At 52.8% G+C, this 15,524-nt stretch overlaps 1 protein-coding gene across 2 annotated transcripts in view; it reads left to right on the forward strand.

The window, feature by feature from the left end:
• The window catches only part of DOC2B (double C2 domain beta), a 38,850-nt gene that overhangs the window by 12,487 nt on the left and 10,839 nt on the right, over positions 1–15,524 (forward strand). Inside the window, exons 3-5 of one of the 2 annotated variants that reach the window (XM_080384015.1) lie at positions 828–851; positions 5,783–5,857; positions 9,048–9,157. In XM_080384015.1, coding sequence (XP_080240141.1) covers positions 828–851; positions 5,783–5,857; positions 9,048–9,157 — 209 coding nt within the window. The remainder of the gene's footprint in view (positions 1–827; positions 852–5,782; positions 5,858–9,047; positions 9,158–15,524) is intronic. The other variant, XM_080384016.1, reaches the window with a different exon arrangement.

The raw sequence follows: 15,524 nt of genomic DNA on the forward strand, positions 1-15,524 counted from the left end.
GAAAGGGGTGGAGGGTTTTTACAGAAGACAGGAGAAACTGCAGGAAAACAGGCTGTGAGCTGAACTCCCAGAGGATCAGCCCATGATATTTGCCTTCATAGGATGCTCCTCTCCCCTCCAGCTGCAACTGGCTTATTTTCAGCCCCCACCCCAAAGCCTGCTGTGCTGGGTGCTGAGAATGCACATGCCTGCCCCAGGGTTCTCCCGAGCTGGAATAAGACCTCAAGCATGACAGCCTGGCTTTGGGGATGAGCATGGAGGCATCTACCCTGGCGGAGCTGGAGCTGCTCCTGGCCAAGGGGTGAGCATAGCACCCACAGCTCCCTGGGCAGGGCTGCTGGGGCAGGGATGTGGCAGCCAGCAGGTTTTGCTTCCCTCCGCGCCACCCCCCTGCCTGTTGCCTGTGAATTTGCCAGCAGCCTCTGGGTCAGGCTTCCCTTGGTGTACTCGGGAGCGGAGCCAAGGAGGAGATTTCTAATTGGGTTTGCAGTGGGTGGAAGTCAGGGAGGAAGGAGACCTGCAAGCGGCAAGTGATAGATCTAACATTAGCGAGAGCAAAGGCAGGGCTGATGAAGGAGAGCTCTAGTCCCTGCTGTGCCCACCCAGCTGTACGGGAATAGCAGTTGCTGACCCCGACCCACAGGGCTGGGGGCATCACGCAGCACCAACATTGCTCCTGCTTGAGGGGTGGGCAGACCCCCCCTCACCGCTCTGATATTCAAGCATTTGAGTCCTGTTCATTTCCATTCTGCTCTCATTCTCCCGTTTTTCTCTTTTATTTACATTGCCATCTGCTCGCTCTCATTTCATCTCTCGCCTGGGGAAAGCTGCCAAAACTTGACTACAAAAAGGTAAGGGCCAGGGCCTCTGGCTGCCATCAGTGGGAGCCGGTGCTGGCTGCGTAGACGTTAGAAGTAGTGCTGTAGAGGAGGGGATGTGGTGGCCAGGGAGCACCAGGGCCATGTGCATGAGCCACAGCCCAGTGCCGGGACGTGTATTGCTGTTGGACCTGGGCTGGGGCCAGCCTGGCCAGTGTCTTGGGTGTGATGTCGCAGGCCCCCAAGGAAAGTGCTCTTAGGACATGTGTCCTGACTCCAGCATCTCCTGGAGCCTCAGCTGCTGCCAGGAGTTGTTAAAACCTGGACTATTTCAGCCATGTGAGCAGTGGTTTTCTTTCTCTCTTCGATAACTCCCCCAAATAACTCTTTCCCTTTAGATCTTTTTGCTTCTCTCTTTATTTTAAACTGCAGCACTTTTGTATCTGCCAGTGTCCCTCCTAAGTCCTGTTATTTGCTCCTGCGGAGCGGGAAGGGGATTCGCAGGCCCCTGGAGACACCGGTGGTGGGATTTAACCTGTTGTGCTCTACCACCAATTTTCTGCTGTGCAGCCATCAGCTGCGGTATTGTGCAGGAGGTTGGGTAGCCACTCCATGCCGGCAGCTTGCCCTGGTGCCTGGGGACATCTGAGGTATTTCTTGGTGTACGTTCACAGCGGGATCTGCAAAATGCTGGGTGTTTCCAGAACCTCAGGTCAGCCTGTATTCCAAGTTTGGGTGGAGCTGGAATAGGGTATGAAAGGAGGCTTGCTTTACTGCTCGAAGTATGGGTGTGGAAGCTGGTAGCCATGGGGCTGTCCCCAGGCTGTGTGGTTACACCAGGAGTGAGGTGTTTGGTGCTTCAGTTTCTGTCATAACTTATAGAAGTGACCTGATATCAGGCACTTTGTGCCAACAAGTGGGTAGCTGGAAGTTGATTTTGAAAGGCAGCTCTGCAGGTGCTAGCCAGGGAGGTGAGGGTCCTGGTTCCTCCTGGAGATGAATGGCTGAAGTGCAGGGCTGCTGTTGGTCCACATGGGGTTTGCAAGGCAGGTCCTGTCTCTGCAGGGCAAGGGAAGACCATGGCATGCTCAGGGACCATCTGCCTCCACTCTTAACCTGGTAGGACCGTCCTCTGCTTTGGTGTTGCCTTCAGTGGGTGCTGTTGGGGTGTGGTCTCAGCAGGTGGGGCAGCTGCTGTGCCTCTGCCCACACTGCCTGAGCTGGCACCAGGTTGTCACCCCTGCCACGCTGGCATGAGCCCCAGGCAACTGCAGCAGCATCGGGGCTTGCTGGTGCTGCACTGTGGGGCTGAAGCAGGTGCTGTCCTGGGGTATCATGGCACTGGGGGGAGGTAAGGACCAAGAAACCCCATCTCTCCCCAGCTGGAGCAGGGCTGTCAGGGCATGCACAGCGTTCCTGCTGCCTCTCCCTGGTCGGCAGAAAGCTCAGGACCCTGTGCAGGCAGGAGCAGGCAGGCTGCCAGCAGTCGCCTCACGCTAATGGCTTTCAGTCTTGGCAGCAGCCCTGCCCATACCCTGCCTTTCACGCTTCAGACGCGGCTGAATTCAGGCACGTTGCGGCTCAGCTCAGATAGATGGGAGAATAAATCAAGGTGGTGTGGGAGCCCGTTTCTGGACTGCGGGAGCAGCCGTGTGGTGGGCTGGCAGGAGGGCTCTCCCCTTGCTGCCTGCTGCCATGCATGAGTGCCGCACGCTCTCCTGGGGTTATGTTGATCTGTGCTGTCATGTGGGAAACAGCCGGGCTGCCCCGGGCTGTGCCGGGCATCACCCTCTCCTACAAAATGTGATAGAAAGTGATATGATTAACATGCAGGCACCAGGGTCTGCGCCCTGGCATGCCGTGCCATGGCTTGGTTGAGGGTCTCATTTTCTGCTCAGTCCTGCAAAGCCCAACCTGCTGCCTGGAGTGAGGTAATAACCTGCTATAGGGGAATCTACAGGGGTGTGAGGCAGTGCAGATGCTGTGGGGCTGTGCTGTCCTGTAGCACTGTTGTCTCCTGCTTTCAGGAGAAAGATGCCCTGGGCAAGCCTCAGGTGGCTGTGCAGGCAGCTCCCTGGCCACAGAGAGGCCATGCGGGGCAGATGCTGCTCATGTGAGCATACCTGGGCTGCTCTCCCTGCGCCACTGGCTGCAGCCACAGCTAGAAAACACTTTGGAGTTCCACTCTGCTGAGCATTTGGATGCTCCCCACTTCTAACCGAAGCCAAGTGCTGGAGGTCTGCACTGAGCATTACTTAGGGATTTACTCATAAATATTTATCACTGCAGAGAAATTCCCATCTCAAAGCTGTGTGTCTGTCTCCTCTGGGCTGTCAGGGTGGAAGCGTGGAGTTTGCCCCATTTTGGAACAGGATACCTTGGCCCAGGAAAAGATATCCAGGCAGGTTTTGGGGCAGCGGGGAGCCTGCTCACCAGGCAGGAAGCTCATCATGGGGCAAATAATGGAACCAATCTGTCTCCTGTGATTTCTATATGCCTCTAGCATGGTGTTAATTGGCAGCCCGATTAGCCCAACTTGTAATTAAATCCTATTGATTAGCTAAATGTCACTGGCACGGAGAGCAGCTGGCAGCAGCTGGGATCCAGCGGGGCTGTCAGTCTCCATAGGATTACAGCAGGGATTTTGAGCTTGGGTAGAGGAAGGGAAAAGATGAAACTTGGTCTTGGCTCTATTGCCCATGCCACAATGCACAGCACCGTAAATTGGTCCTGGTAGAAGGACTGGTTGGGGCCAGGACTGCAACCCCATGACTCTGCCCCTGTGTATGAGCCCTGTGCCCTCCTCTGCCTCTTGGCTCTCTTGGAGCTTTAGGCTGAAGGTCCCTCCGTGCAGGGGAAGCAATGGTGCTGGTCACCCTGAGGGTCCCTGGCAGGGGTGAGCTTCCACAGGAGCAGCTTTGTAGGGCAGAGCAGTCAGAGCTGCTCTCGTTGTGCCAAACTCATGCCTAGTGACATGGGAGGGAGGTAGACGTGACATTAGGAGCCATTTTCCAGGCTCCTGTCACTCCGTCTTCCATAGCACATCTATTAAAAAAGCCTTTAATAGCCTTCTCGGAAGGTAATTTAATTGAACTGAATTGATGGGTAAATTACAGAGCTGCCTGTCTTTATCCATCCATTTTCATGGGAATTTGCTTGCTTGCTTCTCTCGCGCAGCGTTGGGCCAGTGGGGCACCTCTGCTGCAGGAGGCTGGGGAGGGCCTTTGCTTTGCTCAGCTGTGAGCAGTTAGTGCACCTGGCTGGCTCCTGGGGACCAGCCCAGCCCCTTGCTGCTGTGTCTGCCTGTGGAGCCACAGCCCAGACCACCATCTTCCTCCTGGCCTCCGTATCTGCTGCCTTCCTCTTCTGCTGGGCCAGGGACATCACCCGAGAGGCACTGCAGTTAAAGCAGAGCCATTTAGCCTCTATTTGCTGATATTTTTGTCCTTTTGGCTCTGCCTTAGAAGCAAAATCCTCTTTGCTGGGCACCATTTGGTCTCCCTTGCCCAGGGCAGCATGCTTGTCTCCAAAGCAGAGCCCTCCTTGCCCAGGGCAGCATGCTTGTCTCCAAAGCAGAGCCCTCACCAAGGTCAGGAGCAGCTCAGGCCTTTGACTGAGTTGTGCAGATCAGGGAGGGGTGGAACAGGGGTGTCCTTAGTGCTGTGGGTTAAGCTGGATGCATTATTTCATACGTATAACGTATGAAAGCAATTTCCTCAGCGTTTCCATCTTTGATTTGCCCAAACCCAGGCCTTGATGATTACATTTTCTTTGCACGCAGCCTTTCCACCAGCAGCCCATACAAATGCTTTCCTGCCAGGTGGATCCCTGGCAGCTGCACACACTCATTAATCCCAGGCACCAAATACTCTGCTCATCACACAAAGGGTGTGACAAGTCTTTAGCATCACCCAGCCTGGTTTCCATGCCCGGGTTGGAGCTGGGGTTGGATGGGAGAGAAACCCTCCTCTGATCCGGGCAGAGGGTTGCCTTCAGACAGTCTAGAAACAACTCCTGCAGGGATCCTGCAGCCAGACTGGAAATAATCCAAGGATTTACATGATGTAGGCATTATTATTTCCACTTAGGACTGGTAAAAATTAGGCTCCCATTTTTCGTGCTCCTGTGTTACTTCCCTACCCTGTGGAGTTTGTTCCTGTGTGGTCTGTGCATTTATGGCTTTGGGCTGGGTTTGTGCATCACCCTTGGATAATTTTCAGCCTGCTAGTTGTTTAGAAGAGGAGATTGTCTCCTCCCCCTGCCTGAAGCAGGATCAACTCCAGAGCATCACTGTAGTGAACATGATCTACATCATCCTTTATGAGCTGTGAGGGTCTCATAGAAAAGCCATCAGGAATGGCTGTGGCAAATGTTTATTTGCATTTGTGCTCCAGTACCCCCAGATTTCCTTCAAATACCATGGCAGTTGGCTGGCGACATCCTCCCACTGGCCTGAAAGCTGTTCTTCCTTCAGCTGTGCCTTAATAACAAAGAGTAGGTAGGTGCTATCACACCCTCTGGGAGTGCTTAAAAGTAACACCACAACAGCAGAGGTGTATGTTTGCTCATAAGCAATTATTAAATGACAAAACCCTGTAATTTTAAACCTTGAAAATCACTGCACTGATTTACTTAACCCCCAAATTAATTGTGATCAGGGTGTCAGAACTGCTGGAAGAGAGAAGAGGTGCTTTGCAGCTGATGCCAAGTGCAGGTGAGAAGCCTTCCTCTAGCCCCTCCTCAGCACAAACGATGTTTGAACACTGAGTGTGCTCAGCTTTTGCTGTGTAGCCTGGATCCTGCACCAACCATACTCTCCTCCTTCCCCAGTCCCAGGGAAACTGTGCGATTACCGGTGACATCCTGGTGAAACAGGCATCTGTAGATGGGCTCAGTGAAGCCACCCTGCCTGCCCAGCCTCTCGCTGTTGTCCTGACTCCTGCTTTTTGTCATTTCCTCTCCAGGGCCTGAAGCCAATGGACCATAATGGTTTGGCTGATCCATACGTCAAATTGCACTTGCTTCCTGGAGCCAGTAAGGTGAGAGCCTTTTCGCTTCTCCTTCTCTTCCTGGGGCTTTGCCTTTCGTTTTGAAATGGGACCCGGGAGGTTCCCCAGGGAGAAGCTCTTTTCCCAGAGGGCTGCTGGTTGCTGCAGCCAGACCTTGAGTCTCCTGCCCTGCTCTCACTCAGGAGAGCTCGGTTGGAGGATTAAGAACTGGGACTAAATCCACCCTTGAAGGGATGGCAAGTGCCTCTGGTAAACTACTGCCTGGGAGCCGCTGCCAGCCTGGCTCCTCACTCATGGGAGCAGGGGGTGTGAGTGCTGCGCTCCAGAAGCCCTCGGGAAGCACCGAGTGAAACAATCTTGAGCTATAAACAAACCAACTCCTTTTTTCCCCGTTTTTCTTCTGCATTTAAAAAACCCCCTCAGATCATAATAAAACAGAGTGTAAATCATAAGGGAAATATTTCCATCTACTTAGGTTCAGCGCTTGCTGGAGAGAAGAGTAATTAAAGATATTGATGTGTAGTGAGAGCTTGGTGTAACTGATGGGGATGCTGAATTTAAATGTTAAATGTATGTGTTATGAATATTAATTGCACTCTTATTTTACACTGAAGGAAAGACCTTTTTGGGGGAGGTATATTTACTTGTTATGGTTCAGTTGAATTAATTCATAATGTTCAGGGCGGTAGAGGGAGTTTTTAACCACATTTCAAGTTCCGCTGGTAATGGGAAAGCCAGGAACGCTTTCATCAGTGATATTATCTGTCATTTCCATGTTTTGAAAATGCATTGATTAGCATTTCTGCTGGAGGTGATAGAGACCAGAGAGGCAGGAGGGAAGCTCTCAGCAGAGCGCAGGAGCTGCAAACTCTACAAGCCCAGAGCAGCCATTGGGGGACCCTCCTTGTCCCCACATTCCTCTGCCTCTGTGGTTGCTCTGTCTCTGTGCCTTGTTTCCAAACAGCACTGCCCAAATCTGCTCTGGGAGAGGCGAGCAGATCTGGGGGGGGAGGGTTTGTGGATGTGTCCTGGCCTGGATGTTTCTGTGCAGTCTTTCTAGCAGCAGGACAGTCCCCAAGTCCCTTGAGTGTTTCTGCCCCAGTCTTGGGCTCTCAGGCACGTGCAGCAGAGACCAGGCCAGAGATGTGGGAAGCAGGGTTGGATTCATTCACCTTTCCCAGAGGTCTCCATGTGAGCTGGTTACTGACTACGAAGTCACTCCAGATGGGAGAAAAAAGTGCTCCCAGAACCTGATTCCTCTGATGTAATTAATGTCCCTTGCGTAGGGTAGCATTAGCTGCTGGGTGACGCTCTTCGTGTTACCCCCTTGGCTAAATCCTTCCTGTCCCCATGATCAGGCCCCAGTAGGTCTGAGCAAGCAGTGGGTGCCATCGGGGTGCTTTCTGTCCTGTCCTTGTCACCCTCAGCAGGCTTTGTGCTCCCTCTCTGATATGTATTTTGTTATGTGGACTGGAGCCTGGCGTAGTGACCACAATGTCACCAAGGAAGGAGATAAAATAGGTGTAGGATGAAACCTGGTATGACAGGGTGCCTTGTTTGAAGCAGCTTCACAAAGATTTAAGGCAAATGAGGTATTAAATCAACGGCGACTGGAGGCCATAGATGGGAGCACCTGTCTGTGGTCTCCTTCGGTTTGAATCACTCTGCTGTCGCCCCTGGCCGTGCCTGTGGGTACGTGGGGATCGACTCAGCAAGGCTGGTGCCCAGGAGCAGCAGTGCTGGCTGCCTGTGCGCAGCCCAGCCAGTGGCTTCTCCTCCTGGGCTGCAAACAATCTCCTGCCTGAGTGACATGAAAGGTGATTGCTGTTGCAGGGCTTTAGATGCTGCTGCTAATTGAGTCCCTGCCCCTGCGTCGCGGTCGGCTCTGGAGCATCGCACCTTGCTCCGGGGGTATCCCTCTCCTAACCTGGCGCTCAGTGTTTCACAGCTTCTCACGCAGCCTCTGCAGCGCTGCACAGGGCCTGGGTTTCTGTCAGAGGCAGGCTTTGGGAACCTAAATGAAAGCACAGCACAAAATACACAGGCTTTCTCTGTCTCCTAGAGGTCAAACCCAGAGCAAGCAGCTGGTTGCACAAAGCGTTTGGGAGTGAGATGCTGTGCCGAGGTCCCTCAGTGGCTCCATTGCACTGGCAGCTCCTCTGGCCGGTGGCCGTGTCTAGTCAGTCAGGAAGAGGTTGTGTGTCTGGGGTGCTTCTGGTGGGGAGAGGGCATGACAACAAGGTGACCCCCCCCTGCTTTTAGCTGCAAGCACAAGCTCTTTTCTTCACCCTGTGCTTTGCATCCTGCTTGCGTTTAGCTCAGGGGTGATGAACCAAAGATGGGGAATGTAGCAGCTTCCCGTAAAGAGGCATGAGTCAACTTTGAGGTATTGATTTCCTGAGAGCTCCTTACGCCCAGCAGTGTCAGAGGCAGGCACTGAACTTTCTGAGTTTACATCTAATTAGAGTGAAAACACTGCTCTTTCAGGCTGTCCCAGGCTGGGGGGTTGATGTAGAAGCCCCATCTGAAACTTGTAGCCCTTTGCTTCTGCCCTCCCTCTGTCCCCGACAGAAGCGGGTGGCTCAGGATGTAAGAAGATTAAAGTCCCCTGACCTGGATGGTGTGGGTGTGTGCCAGGGTGCCCCATCCATGCTGGGGACACAAGCAGCTACGACAGCCCCACCGTCCGCAGCCTCCCGCTCTGCAGAGCTATGGTGCTGGAAGGAGTTGCCAATGCTAACAAAATGCATGTCAAGGAAGTTATTTTGAGTCGAGCAGGAATGGGAGCTGTGCTAGGAGCAGGAATGCAAATAAACAGCCAGAACAGCAAATTGGTATTTTTTAATGAACCTGAAAAGACGCTTTTTCCCTCTCTCGCTCTCTCCTGCTGCATAAATGAAATCCCCATCCTCTCTCTGCGCTTTGCCAAGGTTCCCATTTTGCTAGCTGTCGCCAGGATGCGGGATGTGGGGTTGGATTGCTTTGCAAATAAGTGAGTTGCTGTGTCTCTGCCCCTCTGGTTATTGCTGTGGTTGGGGTGGATTTGAGTCATTTCATTGAGGACTGGCAACGTTACAGAGCTGGGGTAGAAAGGTGGCAGCACCAATTGTCCCTTCATCTCTAAACTGTGTTTCCTTTTTTCTCCCCTCCCTGCCCATCAGTGTTCAGACAACTGCTTGGGGCCAGACCTTGCTGACTGCTGTCTCCTTTGCTTTTCCAGGCAAATAAGCTGAGAACCAAAACACTGCGCAACACGCTGAACCCCACCTGGAATGAGACACTCACCTATTATGGCATCACCGATGAGGACATGATCCGCAAGACCCTGCGGTAGGGCACGAGGGGTTGAGTGGGGTGCTAAACCTGGTGGTGGGGGTAACATCTGCGCCTTCCCCTTCCCCCAGGGCCACCCCAGGCATCCCTCCCCATCCCAGTGAGGATTTCCCAGGGGAGCTCATGGGGACCCCCACACCCCAGCCCCACATCCAGTCCTAGCACTGCTCACAGCAGAGCAGGGCAGAGTTATTACCCACCAAAGCGTATAGCTTGTGTGCGTGCCCTGCACGCATCCATCACCACTGTGGTGACCGATGCTTGATTTACGGGGAGCCTGGGCTGGAATAGCTGGTGAGGAGCATGGTCCTGCTTTGTCATCAACTTCATAACTCATTCACTTGGCTCCTGCCTGCAGAGGTGATGTTATTTGGTTTTAACCTCTTCATGCCCAGCTCTCACGGGCACATGTTAAGGCTTAGTGGCCCACCTTGCTGAGAAAATCTCCCCAGGGGAGTTCTGGGCCCTTTTGAGGCTGAGCTTTTTGGAAGAAAGCTGGAGGCATCTGTGAGTTATTGTCAAACTAATTGAAGGGCATTTGTATGTATTTATTCTATTCTCTCGGTTTGGTTCAGTCTCTGCACATTCAGAATCTCCTGGCAGCATCTCCCAGGGGCTGGGAGATGTTGCGTGGGGCTGGAGGTCGGCAAGGGCAGCACGGTGAGGCCTTGCAGGCTTGGAAGTGTGGCTTTGCGGGGCACAGACCCCTTCAAATGCAAAGGTTTTTGTGTCTTGGCCACTGTCCCACCTGGGTGAGGGCAGGGAGTGACCCAGAGCCTGCAGATGGATTCTGCCCAGGGATGGTGTTGCTGTTCCATCACTGCTGTGATCTGGGACTGCTACGCAGGAGGATTTGCTGTAAGATCTGCTGTCAAACAAAGGAGGATTTTGCATCCTGCTCTGAGGGCTTTGTCAGCTCCATGGCTGGAATATGACCCTCTTTATTTGCAGGTACCCTGGGAATTTACTATTTTCCCCGTAATGAGAGTGCAAAGCTGCCTTATAAAAGGTCCTGCTCAGAGGTGGATTTGGGCAGAGACTACCTGTTGTCTGCAATGTGCATAGAGATGAGAAATTTAGCACCGTGGATTATTATCTCACATGGAAAATATTAGTCATGCTGGAAGTGTTGCAGGCTTGTTGGACTGGAATGTCTCTGGTTTATTATTATTATTATTGTTAATAATAATATTCTTTTTAAAAAATTTTTTCACTCCAAGCTTTGAAGTTTTCAGCCTCTTTAAGCGTGGAAATCAGTTTGTAGAGAGGTGTTCGGCTGAGTTGTTTGCTGAAAGGCACCAGGCAGCAGAAGGGCTTGACCCCCCACCTTTTCGAGGCCCTGTTAGCTGCTTCTTCCTGGGGAAGGTCTGTGCTTGCCTGCTCCCAGGAGGCAGCAGGGAGATGCAGGATGCTCAGTGGCACAGGGACATGCAGAAAGGTGTGCATGGGCTGGGCTGGATTTGCCCTTCTCCCCACAGAAACCTCTCATTAGCACTTCGTGGGGAAGCCAGCGTGGCCATGGGCTCCCACAGGGCTCAGCACATGGGGCTCCTTGTGCCCCCTCCAAAGCTGAATGCCTTGCATGGACCCCCGTACCCTGCTTGCAGGACCCCAGGGTGATGCACAGGGAGCCCTCGCTCTTGGGGTGTGTGTGGCTGAATAGACAGCATTTCTGCTTTGGGAGCTCCACGGGGAGCTCAGGAGATGGCTGGCAAGGTTGGTTAATGGCCAGTTGCCCACAGTGGCTTCACAGGGCGCCTTCCCAGGGAGGTGAGGGAAGCCTCGGGCCTGGCCGCCGCGCAGTTGCCCTTTGCGGGTTCCCAGCTGGGTGCTCTGCAGGGACGAAACTCCCTGTGGAGCCTCACCTGCTAATGCAGGCACAGCGTCCCTGGGGTTTGGTGTCTCCTTGTGCCATCAGAGCCATCCATCTCGTGCCATCAGAGCCATCCATCTCGTTCGTGCCTTCGTGCCCATCGGAGCTGCCTCTTTGCAAGGAGGTTCCCAGGCTCTTCTGCACTATGCAACTGAGGTTTCCTTGCTGATAGCCAACCCCGGTGAATTAAGTGATAATTAAGGATCAAAATTCTCTCCACATGGAGAGGAACATTCACATGCAACTCTGACTCATTGACATTTGCAGCTAGCCAGTGGGGTTTGCTGGAGCCTGTCCCGTGGAGGGGGTGAGCTCCACAATGACATTGCCACAAGGGTGGCTGGTGGCTGGGAGTGCTGTGAGGGCCACACAAATCCCCACCTCACCTCCGAGCGCAGTGCTAGGTCTGGCACTGCCTCCAGTTGGAGTGGGCTCAGTCCTGCGGGATTTAGCACAGCCCAGTCACTGCCAGCAGTTGGGGACCCCCTAGCCCCGCTGCCCTGGGACTACTGAGGCTCAAGGTTTGGGCACCTCAGCAGCACCCGTCTCTGCGTGCCAGCAGGCAGGACCAGCCTTTTCCTGCACGGGGCAGAAAGGGGGATTGCATCCTCGGTGTTACCATGGCAGTTGGTGTGCCAAGGATGACATGAAAGCTGATGAACTCTGGGCTGGATGTTTTGGGTTTTTAGAGGGGCTCAGGTGGCTCCAGCATCTCCCTGGGGAGGTTGTATGAGCAGAAGCGTGGAGAGGTTTGTGAAGCGGAGCTTGCTGTAGCACTGGGGCTTGTGGCTGTGGTTTTGCCTGGAAATTACTCTGGAGAATTAAAGAAACAAACTTTTGAATGCAGAGGGTTTCCCAGCTGGTATCTCTGCCGCAGGGCTGTCACCTGTCGTGTGGGCCATCTCCTCCCCTGGCTGTGCTGAGTCTTCCCGGGGCAGGGTTCAGCCTCTTATGTGGATCCCAAAAATTTTCTAGTTAGGACTCCGATGCCTTTAAAAAATGTTCCACATGTAGATGGGTGTGTGGGGTTCAAACACAGTAACATTTCTCAGTCCCGTCTCTGAAACCAACATACTACAGGGTGGGTGCTGGAACACCCTTGGTGGTCCCATGTCCTTCCCTGCACTTGGTGCTTCTTCCTGTGCTGAGCTTTGGCTGCCAGCACAAATGGCTGTCACAGTGGCAGGGCCCTTGGGCGCTGGGCACACGCTCAGCTGCTCTGCTTAATGGGTATGGCAGAATTTCATCTGGGAAGTCAAACTCTTGCCTGTGGCCCAGGGAAATCCTCTGCCAAAACAAAGCTGCCGAGTACTGTGGCTCCATTTCTTATCTTGCATGGGAAAGCCAGAGCCTAAAATTCGAATGCTCTTAATTTTCCTTAAGAGCAATTCCCCAGCCCTCTTTTCTCCATCTTCACAGATGAAGATATTGCCAAAGGAGATTTTGTTTATCCTGGGGCAGGTTTAGATGATGTGAGACTTCTTGCAAACCAGCCATAAGATAGAAAAATCTTTTATTTTAATTCCTTGCTTGGATTTTCTTCTTTTCACACAGTGGATATTTAATCAAGTAGAAGGATGCAAGGCTGGGAAATGCTGCTCCTCATTTAGATACCTGCTGAATTGTGTCCTCACTGCCTGGCTGGGGGGAGGGATCTTTTGTTTACCTGAGGAGGGATGGATGGGCTGGGGTCCTTGGTTGCTGGGGCTTGCTGAGGACTTTTTATTTTGGTGTGGGTTGAGCTGTTTCTCTTCTGTGAGCCTCTCCATAACACTAGTGGCAATGGCCCTTCACCCTCCCAGTGCCGTGTATTGTCTTGCCTTCGGTGCTTCGCTTCACCTACCCGTCATCTTGGCAAAATACCTCCTTCTCCACCAGGAAGAGATGACTTCAAAGCTGCAGGGATGCTGGCTTTCCTTATGCTAATCAGGCAAGGCTCCTGCAAAGCAGCTCTTGGTAGTTGAAAGAGCATGAGTGATGCTCCCCTCAGTCTGGGAGGTGATCATTCCCCGGGCGCCTCCCTGGTGCTGAGATTTGTGGAGGGGCAGGGAATGCAATCGCAGAGTCTCTTTAATGTAAAAATAATGGTGAAGATCAAAGCTGCCACCAGCCTTCGCCTCCCTGCTGCCTGGAGAGCATGTGATGCAGCAGAAAATCTGGAAAAGCACCCAGAAATCTTCCCTGCCCACCTGGGCTCTTGGTGGGATGTGTCCAGTTTGGGTTGGTGGGTCGATGTTGGCACGGGACACTCTGCCAGTGCCTGCAGCCCTCCTGGGCAGATGAGCAGCATTTGCCTGGTCACAGGGGCTGGAGTAGGAGCATCCTCTGCCTCATGGAGAGTAGAGTAATGAATCCTCTCCTGCCTGAGACCCCCAGCCCCATGCTGTGCCCTGACAGGCTGCCCCTCATCCCTCATGAGGCCTCATCCAAGCCAGTCAAGTGACTTTGCTGTGACAACCCCAAGCCCTGGGAGCTGCTGGGGTTCGCCTCCCTAAGCAGGGCCACCCCCAAGGGAGAAGGAGAGGTGAAGGCAGCAGCACAGCTAATTGCACTGGCAAGCAGGATTTTGTTAATGAATCAGCCCCCTTAAAAAACACTAGATACTTCAGATTTCATGAAATGCAGCAGAGGTGGGAGGATCTTGAAAGGTCTCATCCATTCATTGAATTAAATATCCTTGAGTCTAGCCCAGGGCTTAATCGCAATGAAACCACCCACCATCCTGAGAGAAGGCAAATTCAGAGCCGCTCGAAAGGCACTGGACTCAGAGCACTGGGATGGCTGGGCTCAGGGGCAGGTTCCCTGGCAGCACCAGGGCTAAATCCCACCCCACAGTCCCCCCTCCCAGTCCCCATCTGCAGGCACCATTGCTCCCCATCTGTGGTCTGAGCACAGCCTTAGTCTCTGGTGGTGGGAAGCCAGGGTGCATGAAGGGGGGAGGCAGAGAAATGCTGCAGGGGAAATTGGAATAGGCAGAATACAATCGCCTACATTTAAATAATGCATGTAATATGCAATAAATAGATTGTATTCATAATAAATATCAGGGCTAGCCAGATATTGGACACAATTATTCACATCCAGATATGTGAAGTGCGAAGTGATGCATTATTCATATGATACTCCACTAGCCCACAAATGCCAGGAATTCTTTGTTTAATCATGTGTTTGACAAACATCATGACTCATTAAATATATTATTCAGAAAATAGTATTTGATCAGGTCTAATAGGCATACTGCAGACACTTAGAGATTTGGGGTCCCAAATTGCTTTACTCTGGAAGCACCAAATGAAATTTGCTCTGGAACTGCAGGCGCACTCAGAATTCCATCTAACTTCTACTGTGTTTTATGTGCTCAGACTTTGAGGCGTTTTGTGATGGAGCCCAGCACTGAATCCTCCTTTTGGTTTTAAGAGAGCTGGACAGTCCCAGGACACCAGCATTTTCTGTTTCATCTCCTTGCCAGCTGTTGCCTGTGCTTAAGCCAAGCAAGCATCACCTGTGCGTCTGCTCTTCCATTGAGAGCCTCCCAAGTTGCTACAGGGACCATAAGGGATCTTAGACACAGGAGATGCATCTTCAGGCTTCATTGCCTATTATGTGCATGTGAATTGTGGAAAAGGGTCCTCAAGGACCCCTGTTCTCCTCTTTCCGTGATGGGAATGAGGCCGGAGGAATGCGTGTACGAGCAGAAGCCGTGAGTCAGTGGAATGGGGTTGCTTGAGCTGTGCGGTGAGTCAGGACTGTAATCCAGGAGCCTGGGCTTGAGTAGGAGGGAGAATAAGTTTAATGAGCAGTGATTGTTCACTTGCTGCTTAGTTTTCTTCCAAGGTGGTTTTCACGGCCCTTAAGTTAAAGATCAGGACCCCTCAGTGGAAGCTGTCAAATCAAAAGCTGAGCTCGAGGGATTGGATTTAATAAAGAGAGACGAGAGGGAGGGCTAATGTTTGAGTTAAAGGGCTCGGGATGGCAGGTGAACGTGGCTGCCAGAGGCATCTCTTGCTGTTTGTCATGAAGCTGATTTTCTAACCTAAGGCATAAAAATTCCATCACATCGATTTCTTGTAATAAAATCCAAGCTGGTGTAATTGCGTTACGCCTGTTTCCAAAGGGAGGGCTGGGGCTGGAGCTGCCTGCTCATCTGACGTGTGCTCACCGCCGTCGCTTAGGGGGCTGGTGCTCGGCCAGCCTGCCTGAATGAAAACTGCCATCCTAGTGAAGGTGAACCACAGCCAGCCAGAGGGACTGGGGTTCAGGGGCTGAGTCCGAGGGACTGGGGGCACTGGCACGAAACTCTGCGTCGGAACTGCCTCTGGTCATCACACACAGGTGGGCACAAAATGTAGGGACCCACCTGAGAGGATGCCACAGAGAAACCGGGGCTGGGAGAGACCTGGTGGTGGCTGCAGCTCCCTCGTGCTGCTCAAAGACAGCAGCAGTTCCCAGGTCTTGCAGATGTGCCAAAAACTGCCTCCTGAGGGACCCGGT

The sequence above is a fragment of the Falco punctatus genome (assembly GCF_963210335.1).
Source record: "Falco punctatus genome assembly, chromosome: 1".
NCBI lineage: Eukaryota > Metazoa > Chordata > Aves > Falconiformes > Falconidae > Falco > Falco punctatus.